General features: G+C 42.2%; 1 protein-coding gene across 2 annotated transcripts in view; it reads left to right on the forward strand.

Annotated features, from left to right (window-relative positions):
• prickle3 (prickle homolog 3) overlaps positions 1 to 14676 on the forward strand; it is a 31714-nt gene extending 17038 nt beyond the window's left edge. The window contains exons 1-10 of one of the 2 annotated variants that reach the window (XM_079558474.1): positions 4377 to 4544; positions 8668 to 8851; positions 9008 to 9121; positions 9226 to 9363; positions 9590 to 9793; positions 10292 to 10478; positions 10583 to 10915; positions 11102 to 11392; positions 11902 to 12249; positions 14123 to 14676. In XM_079558474.1, coding sequence (XP_079414600.1) covers positions 8741 to 8851; positions 9008 to 9121; positions 9226 to 9363; positions 9590 to 9793; positions 10292 to 10478; positions 10583 to 10915; positions 11102 to 11392; positions 11902 to 12249; positions 14123 to 14583 — 2187 coding nt within the window. In that variant the 5' untranslated portion in view covers positions 4377 to 4544; positions 8668 to 8740 and the 3' untranslated portion in view covers positions 14584 to 14676. Of the gene's footprint in view, positions 1 to 4376; positions 4545 to 8667; positions 8852 to 9007; positions 9122 to 9225; positions 9364 to 9589; positions 9794 to 10291; positions 10479 to 10582; positions 10916 to 11101; positions 11393 to 11901; positions 12250 to 14122 lie in introns of those variants that run through there. The other variant, XM_079558473.1, reaches the window with a different exon arrangement.
• The last annotated feature ends 393 nt before the right edge of the window (positions 14677 to 15069 follow it).

The raw sequence follows: 15069 nt of genomic DNA on the forward strand, positions 1-15069 counted from the left end.
GTGGTTTAAACTCTCATTGTATCCTCTCCAGTAACACGAGATATTTGAGCGAGTCCTCCACACTGAGTGACGCATTACAAACACGCATCAGGGATTGGATCTTCACCAAAAATGTGAGAAATGATCTGCTGTGAGTAAGATCCCAGAAGCACCTGCTTTTGCACAGCCACTCGGTTAGTCATTTACAAACAAACAAGGCTAATTTAGCTTTGTTTCGGTCCTGATTTAGTGCTAAATTTAGATCTTAATTGTGTCACGATGAAGCTTTCCATTTCAGTTTCAGCTCAGGATACTATGTCAATACGGTTTACTAAAATGGTTCTTGTTATTGCGAATTCAAGACAGTTGTGTTTTTCCGCCGTATCGTTGAGCAAAGGAAGATGGGACCTCCGAGGGAAGCTCAAGATAGAATAAAACAGGCCACGCCAGACAAGTGTAATAGTATCTTTTGGCTTATTCATTGTGCTCCCTCTATTCAGGTCAAGACAAAAGCTTGGAAGTTAGGTGTAATTTAAAACATATGTGCCGTACCCAGAGCCACACCACGACGCCTCTTGTTTATAGTAGGTCTAATCTGTGTCATATTTACACAATGTTACGGCTCAACAGAAATTGCAAGGTCATTTCAGCGCCTGCAGATTAGAAATATATTCATTCATTTGTTTTATTTGAGCAACTGTGTGCATTATAAAGACAAACACATTTACGTTTAGGCAGAATAATGCACCAAGAATATCATTAATCCATTTTAGATTCATCCAGTTTATGGAATAGGTGCCACCCTATGACCCTAAGTTTCACAAATACTTATACTATAGATTCAAGCACTCATGCATTCTATTTGAAAATATATGTTAAAATATGTTTGTTTTTTTTGGTTTGTCAAAGGAAAACCTGTTTAAGTGTTATTTTTACTGTAACATGATGAATGTGAGTGTTGTGCTTTATTTGAACACAACAACACTGCCGATTTATTAATAAAACAAAGTCATTTTTGTTGATCACAAATATTCGACAACACTCTCGAGGTAGACGTCCACTATACATAAAGGTTTTGAACCACTGTAGTAGATAGATAAGAAAAAGCTGAACTTGACGTCCCTGATATCAAAGTTCGTAACTCTGAGTGATTGGCTGCCATATATTTTCCACATCGTGCAAGTGACATCTTTGGTGGGAGTCGCCCCACAGAACTTAACTTAAAGGAACAGGCCACCGTTTTTTGCATACGGAGATATGTTCTTACCTGAGCTTAGACGAGTTGATGCGTACCTGAAGATATTGTTAGCATTTAACCTCTCCTCCTCCCCTCTATGGGGCCAAACGGGGGTGAAGTTAGAAGCGACCAAGCTCTTCCACGTTTCCCCTATTTGAAGGGACTATACGGAGTGTAAAAATGTTAAAATAATGTATTTTCCTCCCCCTACATGTTCCAGCCATGTCCTAATGTGTAGAATGAGCCCAGACCTATGAGCCAAAACTGCCTCTAAAATCCTGCACTGTCACTCAAAAAGGTGTTAATTCGGGTCTGAAGTGCCGTCATGCACGAGCTTATTATAGAAGCTGCAGTTACATATAAGTCCTGAGGTGGCAGTAGTGAGTATAAAATCATAAACTTGCATCTAACCCCTTTAAATACGTTTACATGCGCAATAATAAGAATTCTGAAGATATTACTGCAGAGACGTCGAAGAGCTCCTAAGGTGTAAATAGGTAAAACGCGGAAGAGCTTGGTCGCTTCTAACTTCCCTTTGTTTGGAGCTATAGGAATATGCTGGGAGAGGCTAAATGCTAACAACATCTTTGGTCTTTGTGTGTGACTGAGGGCACGCACAAAGACCAGACAGGTACGTATCAACTCGTCTAAGCTCAGGTCAGAACATATCTCAGTATGGAAAAATGGTTGCCTGTTCCCTTAAACAAATGTGCTCAATAAAATTGTGCTACTCAAACTTTTTCTACTATAAAATGTCTAAGTGATTTCCATCAGATCTGAACCATGTCAGACTCAAAAGTCAAAAACATGAGGAAAATAACCTCTAAAAAAACAAAGACTACAGGTATATCTGAACAACCTGAGTACCTGAAGCAGCTGCGAGCCATCCGTGGTACCCGGACCAAGTTTGAGAAGCACTGATTTAGACAATAGACAATGTTTGTAAAAGTATCTGTTTTTTTCATTGCTTTGTGAAAATCATAACTCATCCTATCTGACACTGACATCTCTGCTGCTAATGCTAATGGTCTGGAAACATGTCAGGATGTATTGCTCTTTAGTACCAGCTAAGTGATTGTGATTTATGGTCCTCATTATTTGAAAACCCTGGAGTCTTGTTTATAAATTGTATCTTCTTCAAAAACGAATTTAGGCTAACACCCTCCGCACGGCTAAGTGCTGCAGAAGTCATCCATCTTTGTTTCACTCTCCTTCAAACAGATTTCAAAGTGAGGTGAGGGCAGATGGGGCTTCCGCTGCCAGCAGGGTCTGAATCGAGTTAGTTCTGACCCCCGCGTCCCCGACCAGTTTCAGAAGAGTTGGTCGTAGCCATTGCTGCTATTACTCAGCGACTAATTAGAGATGGGGAGCAGAGCCCATCTGCTTTCGGGGCAGAATCTAATGCCATATCCCTTTGGAGATATTGATTATTATCGCAGCAGTAGGATAATCCCAGACGCTATGTATGACCTATGGAAAAGCCATATGTTACAGACAAGTGTCCTCAAAACCCAGCACAAGGCAAACACTGTCAGTATTTGGAAAGAATTTCATGCGCGATAATGATGTTACAACCTCATATGTGGGCAGGAGCCTGTATCCTGTATCCTGATCCTAGTGTCCTTGTAAGAAATATCTATCAAAAGAACAAAGGTTGAATCTGTTCATTAATATTAGTGATATTCTCACTGTGGAACTGCCATTTGAAAACAGTGTATTCACTTAAAATGATGTTTAAGGAGAGGGTTTTTCCGCAGTTTTGTCAAGACTATAAACACCATTGTTTTACTTAAATGTCGCATCCCTATTGTCATCCTTCTAGCATGTTTTAAATGAGAAAGAAAAACAAGTTGTATTTGCTCAAGTGGTATAGCTTCAGGACCCACAGTTACCCTACGGTGACAAGCCGTGACCCAAATAAAAAAAATTGCCATATATTTTATAAAACATTTATTGAATTTTTTGTTGAACAAGCATCGCAATACTGAAATCAAGATCAAAAGGACCCATTAACATGATTTTTAACAGATTCCTGTTGTGTTTCCATGCAGTGTCAGCTGAGAATCATTGGCTCAGACAGAAGATTTGTATTTTGGTTGTAACAACTTTTCTTGGGATATTGACCGATGAGAAGAGTAGAATCTCCATTTCACCAAAAATTAACTTGGGCCATTATGCTGGGACACAGACACTATAGTCTTGACCTATATTTCAAAAAATGTGGTTTGTGTTGTAACTTTTCGTGTTCAGTGGTTAGACACACACAAGATTATTATTGCTAAGAAATACGGGCCCACTTTTAGTCCTGACTATGATTTTGAATTGACTGATTTGATAAACCTAATAAACAAGTTAATCTATCCAATTTTTCGCTTCTAATCAACAATCGGTTCTCATTAACCTCTTAAAGGAACAGGCCACCGTTTTCCATACTGAGATCTGTTCTTACCTGAGCTTAGACGAGTTGATGCGTACCTGTCTGGCCTCTGTGCCCGTGTAAGAGCGTGGTAGCTTCCAAGTTCACCCCCGTTTGTAGCTGTAGGAATATCCTGGGAGAGGCCAAATGCTAACAACATCTATGGTCTTTTTGCGTGGCTGAGCGCACGCACAAAGACCAGACAGGTGCGCATCAACTCGTCTAATCTCAGGTAAGAACATATCTCAGTATGGAAAAACATTTGGCCCAGATCTAAAAGCTTCTTGAACAAAGCGTCAAAACAGTGAGAAAAACGAGGATACAACGACAGACAAAGGAGCAAGAAAAACTTGCCGGAAAAGCAACAATAACACAATAAAAAGCGACAATACCGTGACGAAAACACAACAAAAAAGCGCCATAAAGCAAGGGGGAAAAAAATGGCAAAAAGCTACAAAAACCAGACAAGAAAGAGACAAGATAAGGCGGGTGGGGAATTGATTTTAACAATCCTTTCAATGATCTAATCTTTTGTGATACTAATCCTCAGAGTACATTGTGAACTGACAAATGTATTATTTGGTGGCCACACATGCTCACGATGATGACAAACACTTTGCATGTGGCTCATAGGCTCCAAATCAGCACCATTTGCTTCTATGATTAATATCTGCATCAAATCATCCCATCTGCTGCGGACCCAGTCACAGATGAAGGCGTCTTTAGTTCAGCTGCATGGGTTGTGCGTGTAGTAATTCGGCTGTCGGGGGCGCGTCGGAGCCCCCTGATAGTGTGGAGGAGGTGGGACTTATAAGAGGCACGAGAAAGTGGCCACAGGGAGCAAGATCAGCACAGAGAATTAGGCTTTGGCAAAGAGAAGAATAGGACTTTGAGCAACATCAATCGTCGCAGGTACGTAAAACGATGGGACTCATTTAAACAGTCATTTGTACATATGTGTTTGTCATGAGAGTGAGATATAATGTATATTTTTTGTAACAATTATTATGGGAAGAAGCGTTTAGATTTTAAGATACAAATACTACTTAGTGACACTCTTAGACGACTCTTTATACATTGTACCTGCCAAATTTAGTACAATGTAATGTGTTATGTAACAATGTGTAATAACTTATGTGTTACATACTGTACATGATGGAATAATGTGTATCTGTAGTTTGGGGGTACATAATGTAATAAGGCATAACTAACCCTAATCCTAACGCTGTCTTATTACATTGTGTACATACAATACACATTATTCCATTGTGTATGTTCTACAGAAGTTATTACAGATTAGGGCTGGGCGATATGGACCAAGAGTCATATCCCGATATATTTTAGTTGAATGTCGATGTATGTTTTATATCCTGATATTGTTTCTCCAAAGTGAGAGCAGTGAAATGAAATGTTAAGTCAAAGTCAAAGCCAAATACGAGTAGTTTTATTGAAAACTCATTATAAAACGTAAACATAAACACTGTGTAACAAAGCTCCATAAGGTGCACATTTAATTAAAACAATATCTTAAATATAAATAGCCTTGAAAATAAAATAGAACAGCATTTATATATAAAGAGATGACAAAATAAAGTGCTCAGTTTAAGTTTAATCATTATTTTTTCAGCTTGAGATTACCTGTTTCTTTTTGTTCCCTTCTGAATTTGGAATATCCTGACATACACGATATGATCTAATTCCATATCTTTTAAAAAAAATATATTGATATATCGCCCAGCCCTGTTACAGATTTTTACAAAGCAGATTACGTTGTACTATTTTTTTTAGGTACAATGTAATCATGGTGGTGTAGAATACATTTAACATGTACTATTGTGTAATTTACCTTCAAGAGTGCTGCCAATTACTATTAAGAAAGTGATTCATCTCTTAACCCCCACCTGAACCGAGCACAATTTCTCCAGTTTACAGAAAGTAAAACAACAACAAAGCAGCAACGACAAAAACGTGCCAGAAAAGCAACAATAACACAACAAAAAAGTGACGAAAGAGCGGCGGAAACGAGCCAGAAAACGCAACAAAAAAAGCAACAATCAGTTTTCTTTCAAATGAGCCGCTGTACTGTTGCTCTCCAGTCAACAGTGTGGCTTTTAGATTTGGGTAAAGTCGAGGAAAACTGGAGACAATGCGCTCAGTTAAAACTCATAAAATATACTCAGGATAAAGTGAAAAACAATCTCAAACATCATATATTTTAACTTTATTAGAAAACAGTATTAAAATGCTGTTTATCTTTTAATCTGTCCAATGGCACTATTATATTATGTGACTAGTTTTATCAAATCAATTCCTTCTGACTCTAAAAGCTCTTTGCATGTAGTAGATATTTAAAGTTCATATTGTATCAAACACTCTAAAATCTTAATGGTTGTGGCATCTATAATCACTGTGTTTTATTGTGAAACCAATCACTTTTGACATCTTTAGTCTTAATCTGAAACAGTAATTTCTTGTCCACATGTCAAAGCGAGTCCGCACTTTGTTTACATCGTCGCCTCCGCTGTTTTCAGGTGTTCTTACATAAGCGCAAAACAAAACGGTCGTCATTATCTGCACTTAGAGTCATTGTGTGCGTGTCGCCTCTTGTTTGCGTGAACCGGTGGATGTTTTTCTTTGTGTCTTCTCGTAATCTCCTCATCGAGTGTTTAGATTTTGTTTGAACTACATTATACTCGATGACTATTTAGCTTTTTCTCTGGCATGACTAAGCTTAATCCCTTAATACCTTTTCTTAGCTTTGAATTGTAAAAAATAATCGTTGTTGTGGCTTGGGTAGGTTGAGGTGCTTAAAGGGAATCTACTTTTTGTTACAATGATTGTCTCTTAAATAAACGACTGTCATTTACAATACAGGCTGCACATAATGACAAAACAAGCAGTATTCGATGGCTGTCAACATGTGTCGACGCAGTACGTTCCAATAAAGCAAACGTATGTCTCAGTCAGGTGACCTAATACTGCAGTAACTATCATTTTGCTATTATTACATTACATACTATTATTATTGCTACAGCCAGCAATTAATGTCTCTTATTGTACTTATTGTAGTCTTTAATTGTACATTTGGTGTTCATTTCAGCTTCGTAGTCCTTCACAAATACAAAGCTTCACAAACAGGGCACTTTTAAAAGCTTCCTGAATGCTCGGGTGCACAGCCTGTATTTCCTCTAATTGGCACCTTGGCATCTCTCAATGACTGTCGGTTGCAGGTGGTTGGCAAACACCCACCAGTGACTTTATGTGTGAGAAATGCTTTTATCGTACAGCGGGGCAGAGGGTGCGAGCGGCCGTCCCAGCGCTCAGGCAGGGTCCTCCTACTCTGTTATGAGTCCCATACACTGTATATTATATGATTATAGGAAATATTGACAAAAATATCTTTAAAACATGGTCGGTGGGCGTGTGTTTTCTCAGATGTGATTGATAACTTTTCTCGAATCCATGTTGCTTCTTTTCATTGACTACAGGAAGCCAAACTGTTTGTCCTAGATGCAAGTTGGTCATTTTATGCTCACTACTGCCACCTCAGGTCTTGTTTGTAACTGCAGGTTCGTGCTCCTTGAGGGACAGTGCAGGATTTCAGAGGCAGTTGTGGTGAACAGGTCTGAGCCCATTCTACACATTAGGACATGGTTGGAACATGTAGGGGGAGGAAAATACATCATTTTAACATTTTTCAACTCCTTATAGTCCCTTTAAGTTATTGTTGATGTCTAGGTGACCATAGAGAGTATGTTTGGTTTGACATATGTGTTAATGTTGAGCCCGGCGCAAAGAAAAATTGGGGTCATGGCAAGATACTGGCCTCACTGTATTCTCCCCCTGGTGGCTCAACACAACTCCAGAAAGAGCAGTGCAATATGGGATGCTAAGGGGGTGACAAAAACAACTTTAAAGCCTGGTTTTAAAGAATATAATTGTTTTTTTTCAAGCCACTGGTCCCTCCTGTGGAAAAGCTGAGAGATGGGGAGTTTTTATTTTAGCCACAAGGGTTCCCTCGCTGTATATTTGTAAAGTTTGTGTATATTAATGAGACAGGGCTTTTTATCGATGGATTAATGGATTCTCTCTAAACCCCACGTTTCTGATGTAAATAATAGTAATAGTGTTTTTGTGAGGAGATTTAATAAAGGAAATCAAACACAACTAAAATGTGTAGCATATTTTTATAGTAGTTATATGAAAAGATTTAACAAAAAAAAACACTGCTTTTTAACAATACACTGCTACTTTTTCGACCCCAATAGCCAGTCACCATACAGTTAGGTGTTATATTGTTACTAATTCTTCAAACAGTAAGTCACACTGTAACAATAAGTGTGGAATGTGTATAATAGATGAAGAAACATGCAGCAGTACTTGTGTTTTTGTTGTAATTTACCATTTTGGTTGGAGGGGGTGTGTGTGTGCTCAAGTAAATCAGCTTTGTGCCCTCTCAACTTGAGCCACATGCACCAGCTGGCATCTTGTTACGCAATGACAACAGAGACTTCTGACACACAGGCTGGACGTGAAGCTTTTGGCCTTGGTGGATCCTGGCACATACCTCTCACTGGCACAAGGGTGGATCCCTCTCCATCTCCAGTCCCACAGTCAGACCTACGCGGCACAGATTAGATTGAGACAGGGGGATTATTGCACCCATTCTCACCTCCCCCTCTGGAGTGAGGAGTGAGGACTGCCCTGGGATTGACTGCCTGCTTTTGCCATTGACCTCATTCAAAATGTCAAAATGTTCATCATGAGCCAATCTTGATAACAATCCAATAACGGTTGATGAAATGTAATTTTTAGCATGTGGTTTAATTGTAAAAATATGTTTGGCTGAACTGTTTTACTGATTTACTGTGTCTCAGACAGCACTAAACCTTTCTAAATGTAAAATCAGTAAATCTTCCAAAGAGAACAAATATTTCAGTTTTGGCCCAGATTCAAATGTAAATGTTGGGGATGCACCTGATCACCTGCAGCACCAGGAGAGCCCAGAGGTGAAGTTTTTCCTGTGTCTCCACAGAAAGATCTGCGTGCACTGTAAGTGTGTGCGAGAGGAGCATGCAGTGCGGGCCGTCCCGGGGCAGCTGGAGAAGATGATGACAAAACTTGTATCAGACTTCCAGAGGCACTCCATCTCCGATGACGACTCGGGCTGCGCTTCTGAGGAGTACGCCTGGGTCCCACCGGGGCTCAAGCCTGAACAGGTACCACCGCACTGGCAAAATATGTCATAGTTCATGTTCATATATACAGTATACAGGCATGCACACATTTGGCAGATTTACAATGAAATGTACAAGTAGGTTTTGGAGTAAGTGCCTTAATCTGACATAACTGACCACACGTGCCCGTCTGTGCAGGTGTATCAATACTTCAGCTGCCTCCCCGAGGACAGAGTGCCTTATGTTAACAGTCCGGGAGAGAGGTACAGAATCAAACAGCTGCTGCATCAGCTGCCCACTCATGACAGTGAGGTAACTTCACGATGTGTTACTGTTAATAAGTGTTATTAGTTTTATCACTAGAGTTTGAGTCATATACTGTATTGTTGCACTACATGAACTTGGTGTCTCTGCAGCCTCAGTACTGTAACTCGCTGGACGATGCAGAGAAGAAGGAGCTGCGTTCCTTCAGTCAGCAGAGGAAAAGGGACAATCTGGGGCGAGGGATGGTCCGGCTGTTCCCTGTAACTATGACAGGAGGCATCTGCCATCAGGTACCACTGTGTTTGCATGTTATAGTTACACATAAACAAGTGCATGCGGTTACATTATTTACTATGAATCCAGCTGAGGAACAGGAGGGTCCTCGCTGCGTGTGTGCACAGGCACAGCTCTGGGGCAACACTTTAATGATAATTCAGCGTGCTGCCGACACACGTGTTGCAGAATGCAATGTCTCACTTTTCCATCTGCACCACACCCTTGCGTCTGTTTTTACAGTGTGGCAGACAGATCAGTGGAGGGGACATTGCTGTATTTGCCAGTCGGGCTGGATCGGGCTGCTGTTGGCACCCCCAGTGTTTCCAATGCGCCTCCTGCAGTGAGCTGCTGGTCGACCTGATCTACTTCTACCAGGACGGACAGATATACTGTGGCCGGCACCACGCAGAGAGGCTCAAGCCTCGCTGCCAGGCCTGTGACGAGGTAATGCCTCTGCCTCAATAAGGTCTCCATAAGCACATGACGTTTGCCCACACAATAATCTTCATTACATCGGGCATTTGGGGGAATTTTACTTTGAGTGCTCACTTTAGGCTGAAAAAGCACTATATAAATTAAGACACATACCATTTATAATATCTAGGCATATTATGAATTATGATGATTTCATATGATTTATTGGGATCCTGCCCTTTGCGCTGTGTAGTGGATATTATCTTCTGATTCTATCTGCACAGCTCATCATATGAATGGCCTCTGTGTGACTAGAGATTAGTTGACATTGTTTAGTAATGGATTTGGCTCAACTGACCTACAAAGGCAACTGGCAAATATCAAACCAGCATTTTTATCACAAAAACAAAGCTGTCTCTACAAGCTTGACACCTTAGGGCAACACAGTTACAGCTTTCATATTATCTGGATTTGATCTTAAATGAATTCAATTAACTTTCTCACTTTATGATAACTTTCCGGCCCTAGATTATTCTGGCAGACGAGTGCACGGAGGCGGAAGGCAGATACTGGCACATGAAGCACTTCTGTTGTTTCGAGTGTGAAGCTGCGCTCGGAGGCCAGCGCTACATCATGAGAGAGAGTCGTCCGTACTGCTGCTCCTGCTACGAGTCGATGTATGCAGAATACTGCGACACCTGTGGAGAAAACATAGGTACAAATACTGCTCCTCACTGGCCAGTTTGTAATATTACTTGCCTCTTGCCCAAACACTATTCATGCCTCTGTAGTTTCTGACTGTTTAATTACTTCCTCCAGGTATCGACCAGGGCCAGATGACATTTGAGGGGCAGCACTGGCACGCGGTGGAGGGGTGCTTCTGCTGTGCCCGCTGCAGGCTGCCGCTGTTAGGACGGCCCTTCTTGCCCCGGGGTGGACTGATCTTCTGCTCCAGGGCCTGCTCTCTCGGTGAGGACCCAAACAACTCGGACTCCTGTGACTCTGCCCTACAGAGCCGCCCTCCGAACAGACGACACGTGACAGGCAGAGGCCCCCAGCCGCACTGTTGCTCTCCCCTGCAGCCACTAGAGGGCATCCACCCCCATGCAATACCTGCCAGAGACTGCTTCTACACAACAATGACTCACAGAGGTAACTGTTTTTCTTTGTTTGTGCCAGCTCCAAATCCAAAGGTTTTCAGTTCTTTGTAATCAGTTGGGCATTAGTCAGTAGGTTTTGTTCACATGGCAACATAACATTGAGAAGAGGGATGTAGATTGTGGAATCATGAAGATTAAGTACACAATATTCATAATCAATGATCTGCTCTATTCGTAGGTCCACAATGCGCTATTATAGAGCAAAACGGAGCACCTTTATCCCGTCTCCCTCACCCCAGAGGCACCTACTCCCCCCTCCCTCACATTCACCTGGCGAACGGACGAGGACCCTCCTGGCCCAACGACATCACGCATTACGGGATGCCGCCAAGACTCTGCGACAGTCCTCGCTTTGACTATATTGAAAGTGAACAAAGAATCAATGGAGATATCGGGCACCCCCTCACTTGCATTAGTTCAAGAGAAACCACTAAAGATTGTTTGGCTTGGGTGGAAAAAAACAATCAAGGTAAATTGCATAAACATGATGAAATAGACAGTGAGACATAATAAAGTGGTAGTACACATTTTTCAACAGTAGTAGAGTTAAATCCAATCTTTGTAGTACATTGTATTTGCATTCTTTCACTTCCCAAGTCTTTACAGGAGTTAATTAAACTCCCGTGAAGAAATAACAGCTTAAAGCTTACTAGTTCCCTTTGTATTTCATGATGACAGGGGGATTTGGGTACAGCCCCTTTAATACCTCTTTATGTAAAGTGTTTCCATCATTTTGTTGATGTCTGATATTGAAAAAGAAAAAGAATGGGGCTGTACTTCTCAGTATCATGGATAATGGACACAATTGTACCTCAGACCTAAACTTTTATGAATGAATGAGCACATACATTTGCTTTTTCCTCTGTTTTTCCATTTGTATTGCATTATTGTTGGTTCTAAAATAATAGGGTAACTTGATAGTAAAATAAACGTAAAGTAGTCAATAAGATTTCTCAACCACCTTTTCTCCAATTGCAGCGTTTCCATCTCCAAACACTCGGGACTCCCCTGACTTCAGCCAGTTACCCCCCGACTCTGATCTGCCTCCACCTCTGCCCGTTAAGTCCCACGAGCTGGTACCGCGAGAGTCGCCCACTTTGAACGTGACCCAGACCGAGGACCGAACCTCTGACTCCCCCCCGCCCCTCACTCGCGGTGGGGCGGCCCGGGTCAGTTTCAGGGAACCCATCAGCAGCAGCTTCTCCGTGGAAGAGGAGGAGGGGGATGAGGAGCATTATGACAAAGAGGAGGGTGAAGATCAGGAGGAGGGCTTTGGAAGCAGGCTACAGCTGAAGAAGGGCATTCCACCTCAACTGGATCTGCTGGGTATTGGCTTTCAGAACAGCTTTCTTTAAATAGACTTTACTCTTTTTGGTGTAGGCCCAATTATAAAGCTTAAAGGAAGATGTGTTCTTACCTGAGCTTAGACGAGGTGATGCGTACCTGTCTTGTCTCTGTGCCCGTGGAAGAGCGTGGTAGCTTCCAACTTCACCCCCGTTTGGAGCTATAGGAATATAGTGGGAGAGGCTAAATGCTAACAACATCTATGGTGGTTTTGTGTGACTGAGGGCACGCACAAAGACCAGACAGGTACGCATCAACTCGTCTAAGCTCAGGTAAGAACATATCTCAGTATGGAAGAACGGTGGCCTTTTCCTTTAAAGATGAATTTAAAATATGTGTTGTAAGTATTACTTCAATCAATCAACCAGTCGTTATTGTGGCTTTGTTTCAATACTGTACTTGATACAAATTTGCCCAGCTGTTTCACTTTACTTCATGTCATGTCCAGGGGCGGACTCAAGGTCAAGGTCAAGGTCAAGTTTATTTCTATAGCACATTTACAACAACCACGGCTGCCCAAAGTGCTTCACAACACAAACAGATGATAAAAACTATGAATACAAATACAAACAAGGCATAATAACTACGTCAAAATCAATTAAACAAAAATACAATGGAGAAAGTTGAACATATTAAAAGGCCTGTGTAAAGAGGTGGGTTTTAAGGGAGGACTTAAAACTGCTTAGAGTCGGGGCCAAACGGATGCTGAGGGGCAGACCGTTCCACAGTCGGGGGGCAGCAGCAGAAAAAGCTCTGTCTCCTCTGGTTTTCATGTGCGTTTTGGGCACATCCAGAAGGAGCAGGTCAGCTGAGCGAAGTGCTCTGGACGGGGCATGGACAGAGAGCAGCTCAGACAGATACAAAGGTGCCAAGCCATTTAAACATTTAAAAACAATTAAAAGAATCTTAAAATTGATTCTGTGACAGACAGGAAGCCAGTGCAGACGGGCGAGCACAGGTGTAATGTGCTCACGTCGCCTGGTGCCGGTCAGCAAGCGGGCCGCTGCGTTTTGGACCATTTGTAGCCTCGTAATGGACGCTTTGTCCAAACCACAGTATAGAGCATACTCTCATATGGACTGGCCATATGTCCATTCTGGAAGAGCACAGAAGGGCCACTGGCTCTCAGGCCACTGGTCTGGCCTTTCAATTTACTCCTTAACCTCTCACCCCCCGATATAACCAAGCTTTATCCAAATCTAAGCGCTTAAAAGAAAAACATCAAAATACCGAAGAAACAAGGATGAAACCGGAACAAAAATGTGCCAGAAAAGCAACAAATAAATGAATAAAAAGAGATGAAAACCCAACAATAAAGCAATGAAAAACAAAAAAACCTGACGAAAGCGCAGCGCGAGCTCTCCAGTCGAGAAGCTTTTCGATTTGGGTAAAGCCGAACTGGAGAAAATGCAGGTGGGGGTGTAAGAGGTTAATATGTATTTTTAGAAGTACGTATTTATGCAAATTTGGGCCTGGCTGGTCAGAGTCCAGGGCCGTTTATCAGTCCCAGTCCCGCAGCCAAAAAGAAATACATAAAAACAGCAGACACTCATTCATCACATTCCACCAGGTGTCCCAGAACAAACCTGAATCCCAAAGACTAACAAAGTTGAGACATAACATACACAACACAGTTACCATATAACAATCAAAAAACCTTCTTAACCCCCTCATTTTAAGGAAGATTCTGTACATTCCTACTATAGTCAATGTTTAAAATGGAGACAGCTGAAGGTATAAATGAGAGACAGAATTAGTCTAGTTACTACAGAATATACAATAGCGTCTCATAAACACAATGAATCTGACGACACGCTGTAGTTTGTTTTATTAACGCTCCTTTTCTTTGCACCAGACGGTTCCTCGCACCATCACCGCAGCAGGCGCCGGGGCTGGGGTCACTCCCGCGTGCCCTCGGACCCCTCTCTCCTCGCGGGATCAGAGAGACGGCACAGGCGCCCCCGCACCGAACGTCCCAGGCTGGATTCGCTCGAGCACCGGGGAGAGAGAGACAGAGACACCCGAGGCTCGTCCCACTCGCTGTCGCTGACCCTCCAAACGGGCCGCTGCAAACACGAGGACTCCTGCTCCACATGCTCCTCGTCCTCGGATTCAGAGGAGGAGGGATTCTTTCTGGGAAAACCGATCCCCCTGCCGCCCCAGCTCAGAGCGAACCCGCCTGAGGCCAAAGACACGCATGCATCAGGAAGGGACAAGGAGGTGCAGAAGGGACAAGGACTTCGAGGGAGCTTCAGGCGCAGGAGAGCTCACAGTCTCGGGGCAAAGGACAAAGACAAAAACTGTGCAATTTCTTAACCTCTACGCAGGGAGACCCTTGCAAATCTAGGCAGGATGAATAAAAAGGTTTCATACAGGAGTGAACGAACTCTGGGTGGTTGATGTTATGAGGATTGGCAAAAACTAAAGGCAAGTTTATTTATTAAGTAATTCAAAGTGCGTTACAGAACAAGAAGAGTATGATTAAGCGCATGACATTACAAAATCAATACAATGAGTGTGAACAAACACTGTTATAGACCATTTATTCTCGAGTCTAGGTTTGGAATGTGCCCTGCAAATATTACACAGAAAGCCTCACAAGACCTTTGCAACCTAACTTTGTGGAAAACAATATGTGTCAAAGCAGTTTCAAGCAGCGTGTTTGAACTGAAAGAGCCTGTTTAACGTAACTCTGTATTTACATATGCAAACCACAACGGGTTTTATGCACAGCCATTGGTCTTGGTGTTGTGAAAGTACAGCTTCATGTGAACTTACTGTATGGTGTGTGTGGCACTTTTG

The sequence above is a fragment of the Gobius niger genome (assembly GCF_951799975.1).
Source record: "Gobius niger genome assembly, chromosome: 6".
NCBI classification, from domain to species: domain Eukaryota; kingdom Metazoa; phylum Chordata; class Actinopteri; order Gobiiformes; family Gobiidae; genus Gobius; species Gobius niger.